This window comes from Pongo abelii, chromosome X (assembly GCF_028885655.2).
Source record: "Pongo abelii isolate AG06213 chromosome X, NHGRI_mPonAbe1-v2.0_pri, whole genome shotgun sequence".
Taxonomy (NCBI): domain Eukaryota; kingdom Metazoa; phylum Chordata; class Mammalia; order Primates; family Hominidae; genus Pongo; species Pongo abelii.
This window is the reverse complement of record NC_072008.2, coordinates 48,858,655-48,875,918: the sequence shown is the minus strand read 5'-3', so window position 1 is coordinate 48,875,918 and position 17,264 is coordinate 48,858,655. Positions and strand designations below refer to the sequence as shown.

The following is a 17,264-nucleotide window of genomic DNA, read 5'->3' as shown; positions in this document are numbered from 1 at the left end:
TACAAAAAATTAGCCAGGCGTTTTTGTGGGCACCTGTAGTCCCAGCCACTCGGGAGGCTGAGGCAGGAGAATGGCGTGAACCCAAGAGGCGGAGCTTGCAGTGAGCGGAGATCAAGCCACTGCACTCCAGCCTGGGCAACAGAGCGAGACTCCATCTCAAAACAAAAACAAAAACAAAAACAAAAGAAAACAAAAAAACTAGTATTTTTTATGTGCTTAGCCATTGATCCTTCCTAAAATTCAATGAAAACAATGATTTGACTTTATAAGGTGAAGCCTTTTATGTAATACGCTAGAGATAACTTTTTCTTTTCTTTTTTTTTTTTTTGAACACATGGACACAGGAAGGGGAAAACACACTCTGGGGACTGTTGTGGGGTGAGGGGAGGGGGGAGGGATAGCATTAGGAGATATACCTAATGCTAAATGGCAAGTTAATGGGTGTGGCACACCAGCATGGCACATGTATACATATGTAACTAACCTGCACATTGTGCACATGTACTCTAAAACTTATAATAATAATAAAAAAAAATAAAAAAAGAGATAACTTTTTTAAACACAAAACCTTTATACCAGCAAGGAAATTATAAAAATATATATAAAGTATACTGAAGGATGTGATTTAAAGGCTGTCTGTATATACAGATGCATTTCACCTTATAAAGTACACATGCACATCAAAACACTTTCACTGAATATAGATGCCATTACATTCTCTTACTTAACATTACAAAGCAAATGGCAGGTTCATAAACATTGTTCTATTATGTATCAACTGAAAAAACATATATACACAAAAATATTTTGAAGACACATGGGAGTGGAATGTGCCTACATTTAGAGCAGAGCTTTTACAGGACCACCTGTCTCCAGCCAGCTCCCAGGGACCACTGAAAACAGCTGCTACCCTCAGAACGACAAGATGGTCTTGTTAATGATTTCACTGGACTCTCGAATCTCATCCTCCTTGATCACCAGCAGAGGTGAAACCTGATGATGTCACCATGGGTAGGCTTGGCCAGAAGTCCATAATCTCGAAGTCATAGACACACCTCCCAAGCATTACAGTCTCTGGTTTCTTTAATAACAATAGCATTTAATAATTATTTTCCTCCCGGGCACAGTGGCTCACGCCTGTAATCCCAACACTTTGGGAGGCTGAGGTGGGTGGATCGCCTGAGGTCAGGAGTGTGAGACCAGCCTGGCCAACATGGTGAAACCCCGTCTCCACTAAAAATACAAAAATTAGCCGGGCATAGTGGCGTGTGCCTGTAATCCCAGCTACTCAAGGCTGAGGCAGGAGAATTGCTTGAACCCAGGAGGCAGAGGTTGCAGTGAGCCAAGATTGCACCATTGCACTCCATCCTGGGCAACCAGAGTGAACCTCTGACTCAAATAATAATAATAATAATAATAATAATAATAATAATTCTGTTCGTCTTATGGCAGTTACAACATCAGAAGGTAGCTTCATGGGTTCACTTCTCAAGATAATACCCATTTTTTTTCTGCATTTTCAGCAAGATTTTCTTCTTCTAAAACCTCAAGGGCTGCGATGGTCACTCAGCAGCCTAGTGGATTGCCACTGTATGTGGACCCATGTTCCTCTGGCTTAATGGTCAGCATTATGCCATCGTCCCACAGCACTGCAGACACAGAGTATCAACCCCTAGAAAGGGCCTTTCCAAGGAGGACTATATGAGGTCTGACATTTTCATGATCAACAGCCAGCCATCTACCAGTTCTGGCCAATCCTATCTGTATTTCATCAGCAATGAACAGAACCAAGCTGGGAGCATGAGATGGGAGGAGGGTAAGTTAAAATACCACAAAGCTCACTGTTCTTACGGAGACTCAGCTGGTCTCTCTCTCTCTCTTTCTTTCTTTTTTTTTTTCAGTCTTGCTCTGTCGCCCAAGCTGGAGTGCAGTGGTGTGATCTCAGCTCAATGCAACCTCCACTTCCCAGGTTCAAATCATTGAGTGAGCCCAGGAGGTCAAGACCAACCTGGGAAACATAGCAAAAGGCAGGGTGGTGCATGCCTGTAGTCCCAAGGCCGAGGCGGGAGAATCACTTGAGTCCCGGAGGTAGAGACCAGCCTGGACAACATAGAGAAACTGTCTCTAATAGAAAAATTAAAAATATTAGTGGGGGCGGGGTGTTGTGAGCCTGTAGTCCCCAGGCCGAGGCGGGACGGTTGCTTGAGCCTAGGAGGTCGAGGCCAGCCTGGCCAACACAGCGAAACCCCATTTCTACTAACAAGAACAACAAAAAAATAGCGTGGGCGGGGTGGCTCACTCCTGTAGTTTTGAGGCCAAGGTGGGAGGATTGCTTAAGCCCAGGAGTTTGATACCAGCCTGATCAACATAGCGAAAGCCTGCCTTTCCTAAAAAAAAATGAAAATAAAAAAATAAATAAAATAAAAATGAGCAGGGCAGAATGGCACATGCCTATAGTCCTGAGGCCGAGGTGGAAGCATCATCTGAGCCTAAGAGATTGAGGCCAGCCAGGGCAACATATCGAAACCCGGTTTCTACTAAAACGAAACAAAACAAAACAAAAAATAGCTTGGGCAGGGTGGTGCATGGCTGTAGTCCTGAGGCGGGAGGATCCCTTGAGCCCAGGAGCTTGATGCCAGCCTGGCCAACATAGGGAAACATGGTTTCTACTAAAAAAAAAAAAAAAAAAAAATGCGTAGGCAGGGTGGTGCATGCCTGTAGTCTCGAGGCCGTGGCGGAAGGATCCCTTGAGCCCAGGACGATGAGACCAGCCTGGCCAACATAGCAAAACCTGGTTTCTACTTAAAAAAAAAAAAAAAAAAAAAAGCGTGGGCAGGGTGGTGAATGCCTGTAGTCTCGAGGCCGAGGTGGGAGGATCGCTTGAGCCCAGGACGTCAAGACCAGCCTGGCCAACACAGTGAAACCTTCTCTATTAAAAAATCAAAAAATAAAAAATATTAGTGGGGGTGGCGTGGTTCGCACCTGTAGTCCCGAGACTGAGGCGGGAGGATTGGCCAAGGCAGATGTAACCAATATCACAATCACATCCCATAAGTAAATACATTTTCCTCTCTCCAGGGCTACAGGTAAAGGATGGTAATTGTGCGCACCATACTTAGATTCCCTTCCAAAAATGTAAGCAGAGGTTGGAGGGCCTTGGACTGTTTTTTCAGTGGCAACAGATATAGAAGCCACTGAAGAATGAACTCCACGACTAAGTATAGCAAACCTCCACAAATATGCTAGTTTGGAAAACGTGTCTTTCAAGTAGAAAAATCACAGATTGACTATTTTTTTCTTCCCACAGTTCAGACTAGAATCTAGATTTTTAACCCAAGATCCAGGAACTGTCTTCAGAAAGATCAAAATCTGACGGCTCTTGAGGACCACCCACTTTTTCGCAGTGGCGACAAAGTGTGGCTGGAGGAGGAGACATTATTCTGCAATGTCACTGCCCAAGGATGATGGACCAATCAGGGCAGTTAGTGAACTCCATCTGGCCAATTAGAAGTCAGAACAGTAGGCGGAACAAGTGAAGCGGATGTGGCTTCTACCAGTCCAGGCTCCAGGGACAGAACCTTCTCAAAGTGGGGGTGGAGGCTCTAATTTTCCCGCCTAAAACATCCCCTGGGATTGGCTACTTTAAGTTCAGAGTACGCATGCTCTGACTTTCTCTCTCTTTCGATTCTTCCATACTCAGAGTACACACGGTCTGATTTTCTCTTTCGATTCTTCCAAAATCAGAGTAAGCATACACTGATTTTCTTTTCCCATTCTTCCTACCCCTCCCCTCCTCCGCGGGGCATTTGCTATCTAGTTTTAATAAGGAGTGTATATGAGGCAGGCCGCCATCTTAAATCTTTCCTGTCAGTTTCTAACCGCCATCTCAAATCTTTCCTGTCAGTTTCTAACTTTTTCAGGTATGGGATTTTTCCTAGGAACTCTGTAGTAACTTAAGAAATTTGGGCTGGGCGTGGTGGCTTACACTTGTAATCCCTGCACTTTTGGAAGCCACAGCTGGTGGATCGCCTGAACCCAAGAGGCCGAGGTTGCAGTGAGCCATGATCACGCCAGTGCACTCCCGACTGGGCAACAGAGCGAGACCCTGTCTGAAAAAAAAAAAAAGCTCACTCAAATCTTTCCTCCTGGGCTCAAGTGATCCTCTCGCCTAGGCCTTGGGACTACAGGCACGCACCACCCCGCTTCTGCTAAATTTTGTTTGTTTGTTTGTTTTAGTAGAGATGGTTTTGCTACGTTTGTGAGCCTGGTCTCAAGCTCCTGGGCTAAGGCGATCCGCCCACCTTGGCCTTCCAAAGTGCTGGGATGGTACAGGCCTGCTCCACCAACCCCAACTAACTTTTTGTATATTTTGTAGATGGGGGTTTTGCTGTGTTTCCCAGCCTGGTCTCGACCTCCTGGGCTCAAGCGACCTGCACGCCTCGGCCTCCCAAAATGCTGGGATTACAGGCGTGAGCCACTGTGCCTGGCTGATTGCTGCAACTTGAAATGCCCCACATTCTCTCTAAGTGATGGTGGGCTCTTGTAGTCTCAGAAATTCTAGCTCTCTTCCTTCTAATAATTTACAAATCACCCAGTAATAGCCTCTGAACACGTTTATATTAGCGATACACATTTCTCTTCAACAGAACAGAACCCCCCATCCCTCTGCCTGATCAGATCCGTCAACAAAGAGATCACGTTATCTCTGGGACTAACTTCCCTTACTTTATTTATTGAGTGGGGGTGTCAGCATGCCCCCACTGAATAAAATTACACAATCATGTCCATGCCTCCCCAACAAGGGTCTGTACATCTTTCAGGGTAAGCTTAGATCCAGGGAAACTACTAACAACATTAGCCAACCCCCTCCCAAAGACTCAAGGCTGCTTTGCCCATAGGAAACCTGTCATCCCCTATCAGTACTTCTCCCAGAGACCCCTGGTTCCCTGTTTTCATCTGATTTCTCCCCATGTCCTTACTCAGGGAGAGATAAGCCCCGGATGGAGAAATGCAGCACCTGATTCCAGGTGACTGAGTGTGGCCGGCCTTCACTGATTTCTCCCTCCACAAGACCAAAGGTCCTGCAGCTGGAAAGTCTCAATCTGTTTCTCTTGCAGGTCAGGCTACTCCCGGTGCTATGAATGGAGATGACACCTTTGCAAAGAGATCCACGGTTGGTGCTCAAATACCAGAGAAGATACAAAAGGTGAGGTGACCTGGAGGGAGCAGAGTAGTGGCCCAGGGGACAGTGTGGGGTGACCAGGTTTCTGAGGAGGGGAGGACAGAGATACTGGAAACAAGGAGCAGGGTCTCGGGGGAGATCTGGACCCTTGGGAGCCTCCCACCCTCGCTCTGTCATCACCTAGCACCCCTGGCGACAAGTCTGTGACCGTGCACTACATTTGGTGACTCTCAGTGCATTCTGGAAGGTGGGAAGAGAGCCAGCCAGCAGCATTAAAGCCCTACTGTGTGGCAGGGGAGAAGCTAGGGAAGGTCCCCATGTTCTGTCAGTTAGCCATGGCATCAACCAGGAAGGACTATCATCCCCACTTCCCAGATCTAGCACACAGGAAGCGGCTCCAGCTGAATGGCAGACATGCCTAGCTGAGTACTGCCAGAATTCCTTTTTTTTTTCCTAGGCCTTCGATGGTATTGCCAAATACTTCTCTAAGGAAGAGTGGGAAAAGATGAAAGCCTCGGAGAAAATCGTCTATGTGTATATGAAGAGAAAGTATGAGGCCATGACTAAACTAGGTAACAGAAAGTTCTAGGTACAGACAAGTCTGGGGACACATGAGCATCCCTTTTCCTGCTTTGGCTACTTCTTAGGCTGCAGAAAGTACCTCACATTTTCCTTTTGTGCAGGGAAAAATCGCAAGGCAGCTTCTGTGTTTTCTGCTCTTCTGTATCCTGTCAGGGCTGAGGGCAGGGACTGGCCACAGTGGAGCTCGTACCTGGATCCTGCACGTTTCTCTCCCTTAGGCTTCTGTTCTGATGAGCCCAACTGTCTCTGTGGCATCCCGGCAACCCCCCTACCCCCACCCCACACACACCCACCCTACCTTCTCTCGGCTTTTCCCTTTTTTTTTTTTTTTTTTGAGTCAGTCTCTGTCACCTAGGCTAGAGGGCAGTAGTGCAATCATAGCTTACTGCAGCCTTGAATTCCTGGCCTCAAGCAGTCCTCCAGCCTCAGCCTCCCAAAGTGTTGGTACTACAGACATGAGCCACCATACCAGGCCCAAGCTTGTCTCTTAAGGAATAAACATTTTGCTTCTTTCTAGGTTTCAAGGCCACCCTCCCACCTTTCATGCATAATAAACGGACCGCAGACTTCCAGGGGAATGATTTTGATAATGACCCTAACTGTGGGAATGAGGGTGAGTAGATGGGAAGGGGCTGGAAAGGGTCTCCCCAAGCCCAATTGCTTTTCAGCTCAGCTACCTGGGAAAGATCCTCAGGCATTTGTTACCTCATACACATCAGGGCTGAGTGAAAAAAAAATTGGATGCAGAAAGTTAACTATGGAGGTCATTCATATAAAATTTTAAAACTTGCAAAAGAAGAATATATATTTTTATGGATAATAAGTAAATGGTAAATGTATACAAACATGAATGTGAATAAAAAGCCATCAAATTAAGGTGACTGGCTGTAAGTGGGGGAGGGAGGGAGGGCAGGGATTGCTGAGTGCTGCACACACAGCTTCAGCTGTGACTTGTCGATAGTGTGTTTTGTTTGTTTTTGTTTTTGAGATGGAGTTTCACTCTTCTCGGCCAGGCTGGAGTGCAATAAGGCAATCTCAGCTCACTCCAACTTTCACCTCCTGGGTTCAAGTGATTCTCCTGCCTCAGCCTCCGGAGTAGCTGGGGTTACAGGCACGTGCCCCCACACTCAGCTCATTTTTTAATTTATGGTAGAGACAGGGTTTCACCATGTTGGCCAGGCTGGTCTCAAACTTCCTGACCTCAGGTGATCCACCCGCCTCAGCCTCCCAAAGTACTGGGATTACAAGTGTGAGCTACCCCGCCTGGCCTGTTTGCAGTATTTCTAATATACTGAATAAATAAATCAGACCTAACATAGCTGTGGAGTAATATTGAGATCCGACTGGACTCAATATTATTCCCCATACTTTTCTGTGTGTTTGAAATTTCTTTTTTAAATGACATGTTGTTCTTCCTAAGCACTGTTAATGAATCAAAGGACAGTTAAGAAAATGTTACAAGTGAGAAAAAAAAAAGAAAGTGTTAAAACTGTAGATCCACCAAAAACTTCCAGAGTTTGTTTCATTAACAGCATGTAGGTATTGGATAGGTATCTTAGGAGTGAGGGTAATGAACACATTATGTAATAAAGATCGCGGTTTCTCTGTATTTTATCAAAACCAAATAGTCTTCTCATTCCCAAAGAACCCCGATTCTCCGTGATGAGCTTGGAAGAGAGTTTGAAAGAGTGATCCCTTATCCATCACACAGCTTTCCCACTTGTCAGAGAGCAGAGATAACATAGGGTGAAAAAAAGACAGGTTGTTGGGTAGAGATCTTTGTGCATTTCAGGAATATAAAGGGGTCATATGTGTTTACTTGCTCTTCTACTCTGACAATATAATTATAAGACAAGGTCAGAATGTCCAAACCGTCTCCAATAGACCTATTACTCCCCAACTAAACAGGCCAGATTCTACAATCTCCCACAGTCACTATAAGAGATCTGAAAAGCCAGTGCTTGAGTATCTGCCAAGTTTTTGATGTTAAAGGAGTGTCTTTATACTGAAAATATTTCAGAGCCACTGGACTAAATCATCGATGGTTCATCACACATTTAACAGCTTAATTCACATACCATAAGATTCACCCATTGGAAGTGTACAATGATTTTCGGTTGTTGCACATCTTGAGTGGATACAGTTCAGATTCCTAACCAATCAATTTAATTATTTGGGAAAAAGTAGAAGATATGTAAAGGAATAAGATGAGACTGTGATGAGGTTTAGTCCCCATGTGATAAACCATGAGATGGAAAATTCTGAATTGATGCCACAGATAAATGCATCAACCATGACTAAACATAATTCAGAAGCAAATCTGAAATAACTCCTCAACAATGAGTGGACTCATAACCCTCTGTTGCAGAATACCCTGATGTGACAGAAGTCTCTCTAGAGTTTGGAAACCTTTACCAACAACGAAAAATTCTGATGTATTCTCTTGCAGTTGAACGTCCTCAGATGACTTTCGGCAGGCTCCAGGGAATCTTCCCGAAGGTGAGTATCTCTCAAATCTAAAGGACCAGAGAACCTTTGTCCCTCCACGGATGTGAACACTGGTAAGAGTGGGAGAATATCAAAAATGTCCTCACTGCCTTCTTCTCCCCATGTCTATCACAACACCCGATGTAGCACCGACGGCTTGATAGTACCAACAGTTGTGATTGTTAATACCTCTTTTGTTTTCATAGTGATGCCAGATACTATTTCAAGCAGTTCACATGGATTAATTTATTTAATCCTTAAGAAGACATTGTTTCTATTATCTCCGAATAATAATGAGTCAAACACTTTAGTTTTCATCCGTATGAAAGCCATGTGACTTGACACAAATCTTCTAAGTTCTCTGAGCTCCAGATTCCTGGTCCATGAAATGGAAGCAAAGAATCATAGTTATCAGCAACATAATAATAAAATGAGGCTATCAGGGTACAGAGATATTAAAGAATTTTCCTGGGGCGCAGTGGCAGTGGTAGTCTAATCCAGAGCTCCAAGCTATTTAAAGCTCATTCACGTTTGCATTTGTTTATGAAGTTCAGATGTTGCTCACTAGGGCTTCACCCCATAGGGCCTACTGGTGCTTCCATTGAGACACCCACTCTCACAACAGGAAGGACCAACTGGCCTCTGATCTGTTACTGGGGCCACTTGCATGGCTTAGGAATCGCTTTGATTGCTGGCCCCTCCCTACTGTGAGCTCCTTGAGTGCCTTGTCTGCACCTGGGGCATCTGAGAAGCCCCAGTCCCAGCCCAGGGGATCCCTCGGAGGCCCCTGAATGAGTGATCCCACAAGTGCAGATTCAACTCTGGTTTGGAGGGTAAAGGGATCTGGGAGTTGGGTTGCCAGTGTGGAGACTGAATTCAAAGAAGGATTGTGAAAGTTATTAATTGTTATTATTACTACATTTAAAGAGTGTTTACAAGCTCAGAGAGGACTTTCCTGTAGCCTATTTTACATGTATGGTTCACTATTTCATAAGGGAGGAAGCTGAATTAAAAGTAGCTTAAGGGCCGGGCGCGGTGGCTCACGATAGTAATCCCAGCACTTTGGGAGGCTGAGGCGGGCAGATCACGAGGTCAAGAGATCAAGACCATTCTGGCCAACATGGTGAAACGTCGTCTCTACTAAAAATACAAAACTTAGTGGGGTGTGGTAGTGCCTGCCTGTAGTCCCAGATACTCTGGAGGCTAAGGAAGGAGAATCGCTTAAACGCGGGAGTCAGATGTTGCCTTGAGCCGATATCCTGCTACGGCTCCCCAGTCTGCTGACACAGCGAGACTCCGTCTCAAAAAAAAAAGAAAAAAAAAGAAAAAAAAAAAGTAGCTTAAGATTGTTGGTGAGTGACTCATCCCAATGCAACCAGAATTGGTATGGGTACCACCTCACTTAATTCCACATTCAATTGGTGCCTTGGTAGGATAGTACGTCATATCTGGTACTGCTTTGTTTGCTGCCTAAAAAAAAAAAAAAAAAAAAGAAAAAAAGAAAAAAAAAGTAGTTTAAGATTGTTGGTGAGTGACACATCCCAATGCAACCAGAATTGGTATGGGTACCACCTCACTTAATTCCACATTCAATTGGTGCCTTGGTAGGGTAGTACATCATATCTGGTACTGCTTTGTTTGCTGCCTAGATTAATTTCAGCAAACCATTTATTTCCCTCTCCCTTCCTTGTATTCATCTCCCCACACCATCTTTCCCAGCAGTGTTTTGTCGCCTCCCTATGTTTTTACATTTACTCTCCCAGCAGCTGTCTACAAGCTTATATGGGATCCCTTGTATTTTACAGAACCTGTTCCCTCTGTAGACCTTGTGAATTATTAGAATGCTACTCTTCTCCAAATCATCTGTATATCACACTCTCAATTACATGGAGATTTTTGCTGTTTGCAAGAATGTCAGTCCTAAAAGAGTGGGAAGATAAGCATTCTATCCCTGGAAACCATATTCACTTAGGCCATTCCTTTCCCTTCTAACCTCCCCTCCCAGGTTTCTCCTAATTTAGGCATGTGTAACTCTCCCAACGTTGTTGAGAACATTGAATAAGCTAATGCATGTGAAGACCCTTTGTAAGCTCTAAAGCACTATAGAAATGTCACTGATACTATTTATCTGTGACCTTCACATTATAAAGATCATGCCCAAGAAGCCAGCAGAGGAAGGAAATGTTTCGAAGGGAGTGCCAGAAGCATCTGGCCCACAAAACGATGGGAAACAGCTGTGCTCCCCGGGAAAACCAACTACCTCTGGGAAGATTAACACGATATCTGGTAAGACGAAGCAAGTCAGGATCAATCCCTCTGGCTTCCTTGGCGATGTTCAGGTGTGTGGACTGGGTGTGTGGCATTGATCCCAGATAACCCTGGGTCCAGGCTGGGCTGAGGAGCTCGCCCAGCTTCAGATGAGATGTTAGACATGACTTCCAGAGACAGACTTGATTTGTCACCCATAGAAAAAACCACGTGTCTTGGGCAAGTCTTTCAGATTTTCTCAGCTCCAGATTCCTAGTCCATAAGATGGAAATAAAGAATAAATTGTTTGGAGGCATTAAATTTAATCTAGAAGGCCTGTTGACATGAAAGGTGCTCAAGCAATTCTATCTGTGATTACCTGGGATCATATCTTACTCAGCTCAATGCCTGTTACCCAATACAGGTGTACTTCAGAGATATTGCAGGTTCTGTTCCAGACCACTGCAATAAAGTGAGTCACACACATTTTTTTTTTGTTTTGCAGTGCATAAAAACATTACATTTACACTATACTGCAGTGTACTAAGTGTGCAATAGCGTTATGTCTAAAAATGTATATACCTTAATTTTAAAATAATTCATTTTAAAAAATGCTAACAATCTTCTGAGCCTTCAGTGAGTCACACTCTTTTTGCTGGTGGAGGGTCTTGCCTCGGTGTTGATGGCTGCTGGCTGATCAAGGTGGTGGTTGCTGAAGATTGGAGTGGCTGTGGCAGTTTCTTAAAAGAACGCAACAATGAAATTTGCCACATCGATTAGCTCTCCCTTTCATGAGGGATTTCTCTGTAGTATGTGATGCTATTGGATAGCATTTTACCCACCGTAGAACTTCTTTCAAAGTTGAAATCAATCCTCTCTAGCTATGAAAGTCCTAGACGACATCTCCTTCCAATAGAAGGCTATTTTATCTACATTGAAAATCTGTTGTTTCGTGTAGCCACCTTCATCAGTGATCTTAGCTAGATCTCCCAGATAACTTGCTGCAGCTTCTCCATCAGGGTTTGCTGCTTCACCTTGCACTTTTATGTTATGGAAACGGCATCATTCCTTAAACCTCATGAACCAACCTCTGCTAGCTTCATACGTTTCTCCTGCAGCTTCTTCACCTCCCTCAGCTTTCATGGACTGGAAGAGAGTTTGGGTGTTGCTCTGAATTAGACTTTGGCTTAAGGGAATGTTGTGGCTGGTTTCATGTTTTATCCTGACCACTCAAACTTCCTCTATTTGAGCAGTAAGGTAGTTTTGCTTTCTTATTCGTGTGTTCACTGGAGTATTAGTATTATTATTTCCTTCAAGAACTTTTCCTTTGCATTATATACTATTATTTCCTTCAAGAACTTTTCCTTTGCATTCACAGCTTGGCTGTTTGGTGCAAGAGTCTGAGCTTTCATCCTGTCTTGGCTTTCAGCATGCTTCCTCACTAAGCTTAGCCATTTCCAGCTTGTGATTTAAAGTGAGAGACATGGGACTCTTTCTTTCATTTGAACACTTAACGGCCATTGTAAGGTTGTTAATAATCCTCATTTCAGTATTGCTGTGTCTCAGGAAATAGGGAGGTCCAAGAAAAGGAAGAGAGACGCGGAACAGCTCATCGGTGGAGCAGTCAGAACACATACAACATTGGTCGATTAAGTTTGTCAACTTCTATGGGTGCAGTTCATGGTACCCCAAAAATAATTACAGCAGGGTGATTATAGTCAATAATAACTTAATTGTACATTAAAAAAACTAAAAGAGTGTAAATGGATTGTTTGTAAGGCAAGGATAAATGCTTGAGGATGGATACCCTGTTTTCCATGATGTGATTATTACGCATTGCATGCCTGTATCAAAGCATCTCATGTACCCCATAAAAATATACACCCACTTTGTACCTACAAAATAAAGAACAGAAATTATTTTAAAACACTAAAAAACAATAAAAACAATTATAGTAATAATATCAAAGTTCACTGATCACAGATCACTATAACAGATATAATAATAATGGAAAAGTGTAAAATTGGTGAGAATTTCCAAAAAAAAAATTGCAGCATCTGCGAAGCAGTATGAACATGAGGTGCAACAAAACAAGGTATGCCTGTATGGCCTTAACAAATAGTGCTGGATGAAAGGAGGTATGGGTGAATGTTCCCGTAAGTGAAGAGGTTGGGAATCTAAGCCTGAGAAGGGAAGGAGCCAGAAGCTAAAACTTTAATTGGCATTTGGCCTATATTGGTGTGGGTCTAAGGTCTCAGCCTCTCTAAGCCAGAGAATGTGAAAAACTGGATAAAGAAGGCCCATGGGCACTTGGGAGGAAGCAGCCATCTCCTTTTTTTGAGTAAACAGAGCCTAACACTCTGCAACCTACCCAACCCTCACTTTGCAACTATTCTCCATCATAGGACCCAAAAGGGGGAAACATGCCTGGACCCACAGACTGCGTGAGAGAAAGCAGCTGGTGATTTATGAAGAGATCAGCGATCCTGAGGAAGATGACGAGTAACTCAGTAAGAGAACCTTCGGCTCATCCCCCACATCCCTGCAGATGTGCTATTCTGTTATGATACTGGTATCCTATCTGTCACTTGCTCCCCAAATCATTCCCTTCTTACAATTTTCTAGTGTACAGCATTGAGGCTGAATGATGAGATTTCCCATGCTCTTTCTACTCCCTGCCCTGTATATCCAGGGATCCTCCCTACCCAGGATGCTGTGCGTTCCCAAACCCCAGGTCAGCCCTGATATGCGGGCCACACCTTCCTCTAGCCTAGGAATTGATAACCCAGGCAAGGAAGTCACTGTGGCATGAACAGAGGGTTCACTTTGAGGAACCGTGGAAAGCGTGTCCAGGTCCTGAGGTAGGGCAGAATCGGAGTGTGCAGGGTCTGCAGGTCAGGAGGAGTTGAGATTGAGTTGTCACAGGGTGGGAACTCACTGCCACTTACCTTTCTTCTCTCTTCTTGCCTCAGCCTCAGGGGTATGACACATGCCCATGATGAGAAGCAGAACGTGGTGACCTTTCACGAACATGGGCATGGCTGCGGACCCCTCGTCATCAGGTGTATAGCAAGTGTTCACAACAGTGAAAAGTTGAGCGTCATTTTTCTTAGTGTGAAAAGAGTTCGAAGTTAGCATTTATGCTGTATTTTCTTACACTGTGTCATTCTGTTAGATATTAACGTTTTCATTGATGAGCAAGACATGCTTAACGCATATTTCGGTTTGTGTATCCATGCACCTACCTCAGAAAACAAGTATTGTCAGGTATCTCTGCATAGAACAGCACTACCCTCCTCTCTCCCCAGATGTGACTACTGAGGGCCGTTCTGAGTGTTTAATTTCAGATTTTTTCCTCTGCATTTACACACACACACAAACCACACCACACACACACACACACACACACACACACACCCCAAGTACCAGTATAAGCATCTCCAATCTGCTTTTCTCCATTGCCATGCGTCCTGGTCAAGCCCCCCTCATTCTGTTTCCTGTTCTGCATGTACTCCCCTCATCTGATTCCCCTGTATCAGTTACTGATAGTTAATAAACTTTTGCAAATGTTCCCCAGTTGTTTGCTCCTCTCATTATTGTGCACACAGCTCTGTGCACGTGTGTGAATATTTCTTTAGGAAAGATTCTTAGAAGTGGAATTGCTGTGTCAAGGGAGTCATTTATTCAACAAAACCCTAATGAGTGCGTCCTCGTGCTGAGCGCTGTTCTAGGTGCTGGAGCGACATCAGGGAACAAGGCAGACAGAAGTTCCTGACCCCCATTCTAGAGGAGGATGCTTCCAGTTGTTGGGTTTTGTTTGTTTGTTTGTTTCTTCTAGAGATGGGGGTCTTGCTCTGTCCAGGCTGCAGTGCAGTGGCACGATCATAGCTCAATGCAGCCTTGAACTCCTGGGCTCAAGCAATCCTCCCTCCTCAGCCTCCAGAGAAGCTGTGACTACACACATGCACCATCATGATCCACTAATTTTTTTAGGTTTTGTCAAGAAAGTCTCGCTCCGTTACCCAGGCTGGTCTCAAAGTCCTGGGCCAAAGCGATCCTCCCACCTTGGCTTCCTAAAGTACTAGGATTACAGCAGTGAGCCACCATGTCCGGCCCCCAGTTTTTATTTTGATAGAGACTATACATTTCAGTCCTGGAGCAGGATTCTGCAGCAGGTGTTTAGGCATCTTGGCCTTTGCTCTCTGAATGATTTTCGGGTTCAAGATCTGGGACGGTCCATTTGGGAGTATGTGGAAGGAGATACAGATGAAATCGTCATCTGGGGAACATGAAGGAATGAGGAAGATGCGTGCACTGTAGACCCTGTGATGGCCAGGGAATAGAAGAGTCCATTTAGTCTCCATGCAGGGGAGCAATCGGTGCGAAAGTGCCCTGGACAGAAGCATGAGACTGCCCATCAAGGGTCTCACCAACCAGGGGCCTGGGGGCTGGGGTGGGAACGAAGATTTGGGAATGGGACAGTTCTTTCTCACATGTACCATTGCACGGTGTGGAGGGGAAACAGTTGTGGGGAAGGGAAGGGCAGAGGGGAGTCTATTTTAGAACAAACCATTGTGTGTGAATGAAGACATCAAAGCTCCATTCACACATAATGGACTTGAAACACCAGACCCAGGTGGAGGCAGGATTGGAGCAGTTTTGACCGTCCATGGCCCATTACCTTGGCCTTCTGGTTCTCCCCAGCCTTTGAAGGAGGACACTGTCATCATTATGCCAATATAATAGATGAGAGATGAAGTCCCAGACAGATGGTAGGCATCTTGTCACAGGTCCTACAGCTGGCAGGTGCAGGAGGAGCTGAGTTTGGAGCTCACTGACTTCAGAAACATTAAGGAGGAAAGGTGTGTGTGGTGGAGGAGCTGAGTTTGGAGCTCACTGACTTCAGAAACATTAAGGAGGAAAGGTGTGTGTGGTGGAGGGAGGGGGAATTGAACAAGCCCCGGGTTCTGTCCCCAATCACAATGTGAAGGCTGTGGGTTCACTTACCGAAGACAAGGAGCCCTAGGGGAGAGAGAGTGCAGGGAGGGACAGGCAGTCGTGGTCACAGCGGGGACAGTGGGAGACAGAGATATGCAGGGTGGGCAGAAGAGTGGCAGGCAAAGAAGCAGGGGAGACACAAAGCCACATGTGGGCTGTCACAGTCACCAGAGGGAGAGGGTGCCAGGAAGGAGGTTGTGGAGCTCCAGGAGCAGTAGAGGTTCCCCAGATGTGTGAGCATGCCCTGCCTGGCACTGCAGGAAGAGGTGGCTGCCACCCAGGTCAGTGTGGACGTACCTCTACCTGTGTCTCAGAGGAAACAAATTCTATTTTATCCCAATATAGTTCTGTATTACACAAATGTAACATTCCGATACTAGATATCGAGAGCCTTATCCTCCATGCAAATAGAGGAGAGGATACCCTAAAAGAGATACTGAAGGATTTGATTTTTCTTTCTCCCTGGGATGTTGGGATCCGTAAGTGGGGTCCCCCAGCCCACAAGACAGGTGCAAGGAAGGGTGGCTGGAAGATTGTGAGTTATGACAGGGAACATTTTTCCTTAGGTTCCATGGGTATATAAAGCTCCGGACTATCTGTCTATCATGGATAGATAAAGAGTGAACATGGTCCCCTCTCCACAAATGTGTTTCTCTCCTTGATTATTACTGTAAAGGGCTGAAGTTACACCAAGTCCTCATACATTACTTTTTCGTGGGGTTTTTTTTTTTTTTTTTTTTTTTTTTTTTTTTTTTTTTTTGAGACAGAATCGCAGTCTGTCGCTGAGGCTGGAGTGCAGTGATGCAAGTACAGCTCACTGCAGCCTCGATCTCCCAGGCTCAAGGGATTCTCCCACTTCAGCTTATGATCTAGCTGGGACTACAGGCACACGCCACCACACCGAGCTAGTTTTTGTATTTCTTGTAGAGACGGCATCCGCTATGTTGCCCAGGGTGGTCTGGATCCCCTGGCCTCAGGCATCCTCCTGCCTCAGCCTCCCAAAGTGCTGGGATGACAAGTGTGAGCCACCTCTCCCGGCCTTCACTTTCTTTAATGAACAATTATCAGAGTTTCATCTTAGAGGCAAAAGTGGCTACTGCTAGCCAATCTGTCTGTGGTGTTGGAGGGGAATCTGGCTGATTCAGATGTTTCTAATGAACTTTTTTTTTTTTTATTATACTTTAAGTTTTACAGTACATGTGCACAACCTGCAGGTTTGTTACATATATATACATGTCCCATGTTGGTGTGCTGCACCCATTAACTCGTCATTTAACATGAGGTATATCTCCTAATGCTATCCCTCCCCCCTTCCCCCACCCTACAACAGTCCCCAGAGTGTGATGTTCCCCTTCCTGTGTCCATGTGTTCTCATTGTTCAACTCCCACCTATGAGGGAGAACATGCGGTGTTTGGTTTTTTGTCCTTGGGATAGTTTGCTGAGAATGATGGTTTCCAGCTTCATCCTTGTCCCTACAAGGGACATGAACTTATCCTTTTTTATGGCTGCATAGTATTCCACGGTGTATAGGTGCCACATTTTCTTAATCCAGTCTATCGTTGGATATTTGGGTTGGTTCCTCTAATGAACTTTTAAATTAACCTACATGATGATTATCCTAAGGCCCTTTCCAGCTCCATGTTTTTGTTGATTCAGGGTTTGGTGATTTTCAGAGGCTTTGTTACAAAGAGAATCTCCTGGGCGGGCGCGGTGACCCACTCTGTAATATCAGCACTTTGGGAGGCCAAGGCAGGCAGATCACTTCAT

The 17,264-nt window shown here is 44.9% G+C and overlaps 1 protein-coding gene and 1 pseudogene across 2 annotated transcripts; one reads left to right on the top strand and one right to left on the bottom strand.

The window, feature by feature from the left end:
• Positions 1 to 912: 912 nt before the first annotated feature.
• Positions 913 to 3,774, bottom strand: LOC100446208 (ornithine aminotransferase, mitochondrial-like; annotated as a pseudogene).
• LOC100445071 (protein SSX3) lies at positions 3,690 to 14,064 on the top strand. Of its 2 annotated transcripts, XM_054544214.1 has the most exons (9): positions 3,703 to 3,745; positions 5,118 to 5,206; positions 5,640 to 5,754; positions 6,282 to 6,377; positions 8,214 to 8,263; positions 10,402 to 10,537; positions 12,065 to 12,142; positions 12,904 to 13,008; positions 13,471 to 14,064. In XM_054544214.1, exons 2-8 carry the CDS (start codon positions 5,138 to 5,140, stop codon positions 13,002 to 13,004), a joined length of 645 nt encoding a protein of 214 aa, XP_054400189.1. In that variant the 5' UTR covers positions 3,703 to 3,745; positions 5,118 to 5,137; the 3' UTR covers positions 13,005 to 13,008; positions 13,471 to 14,064. The 2 variants fall into 2 exon arrangements, with proteins under 2 accessions (XP_054400190.1, XP_054400189.1); XM_054544215.1 differs by lacking the exon at positions 12,065 to 12,142 and having other exon boundaries at positions 3,690 to 3,745.
• The last annotated feature ends 3,200 nt before the right edge of the window (positions 14,065 to 17,264 follow it).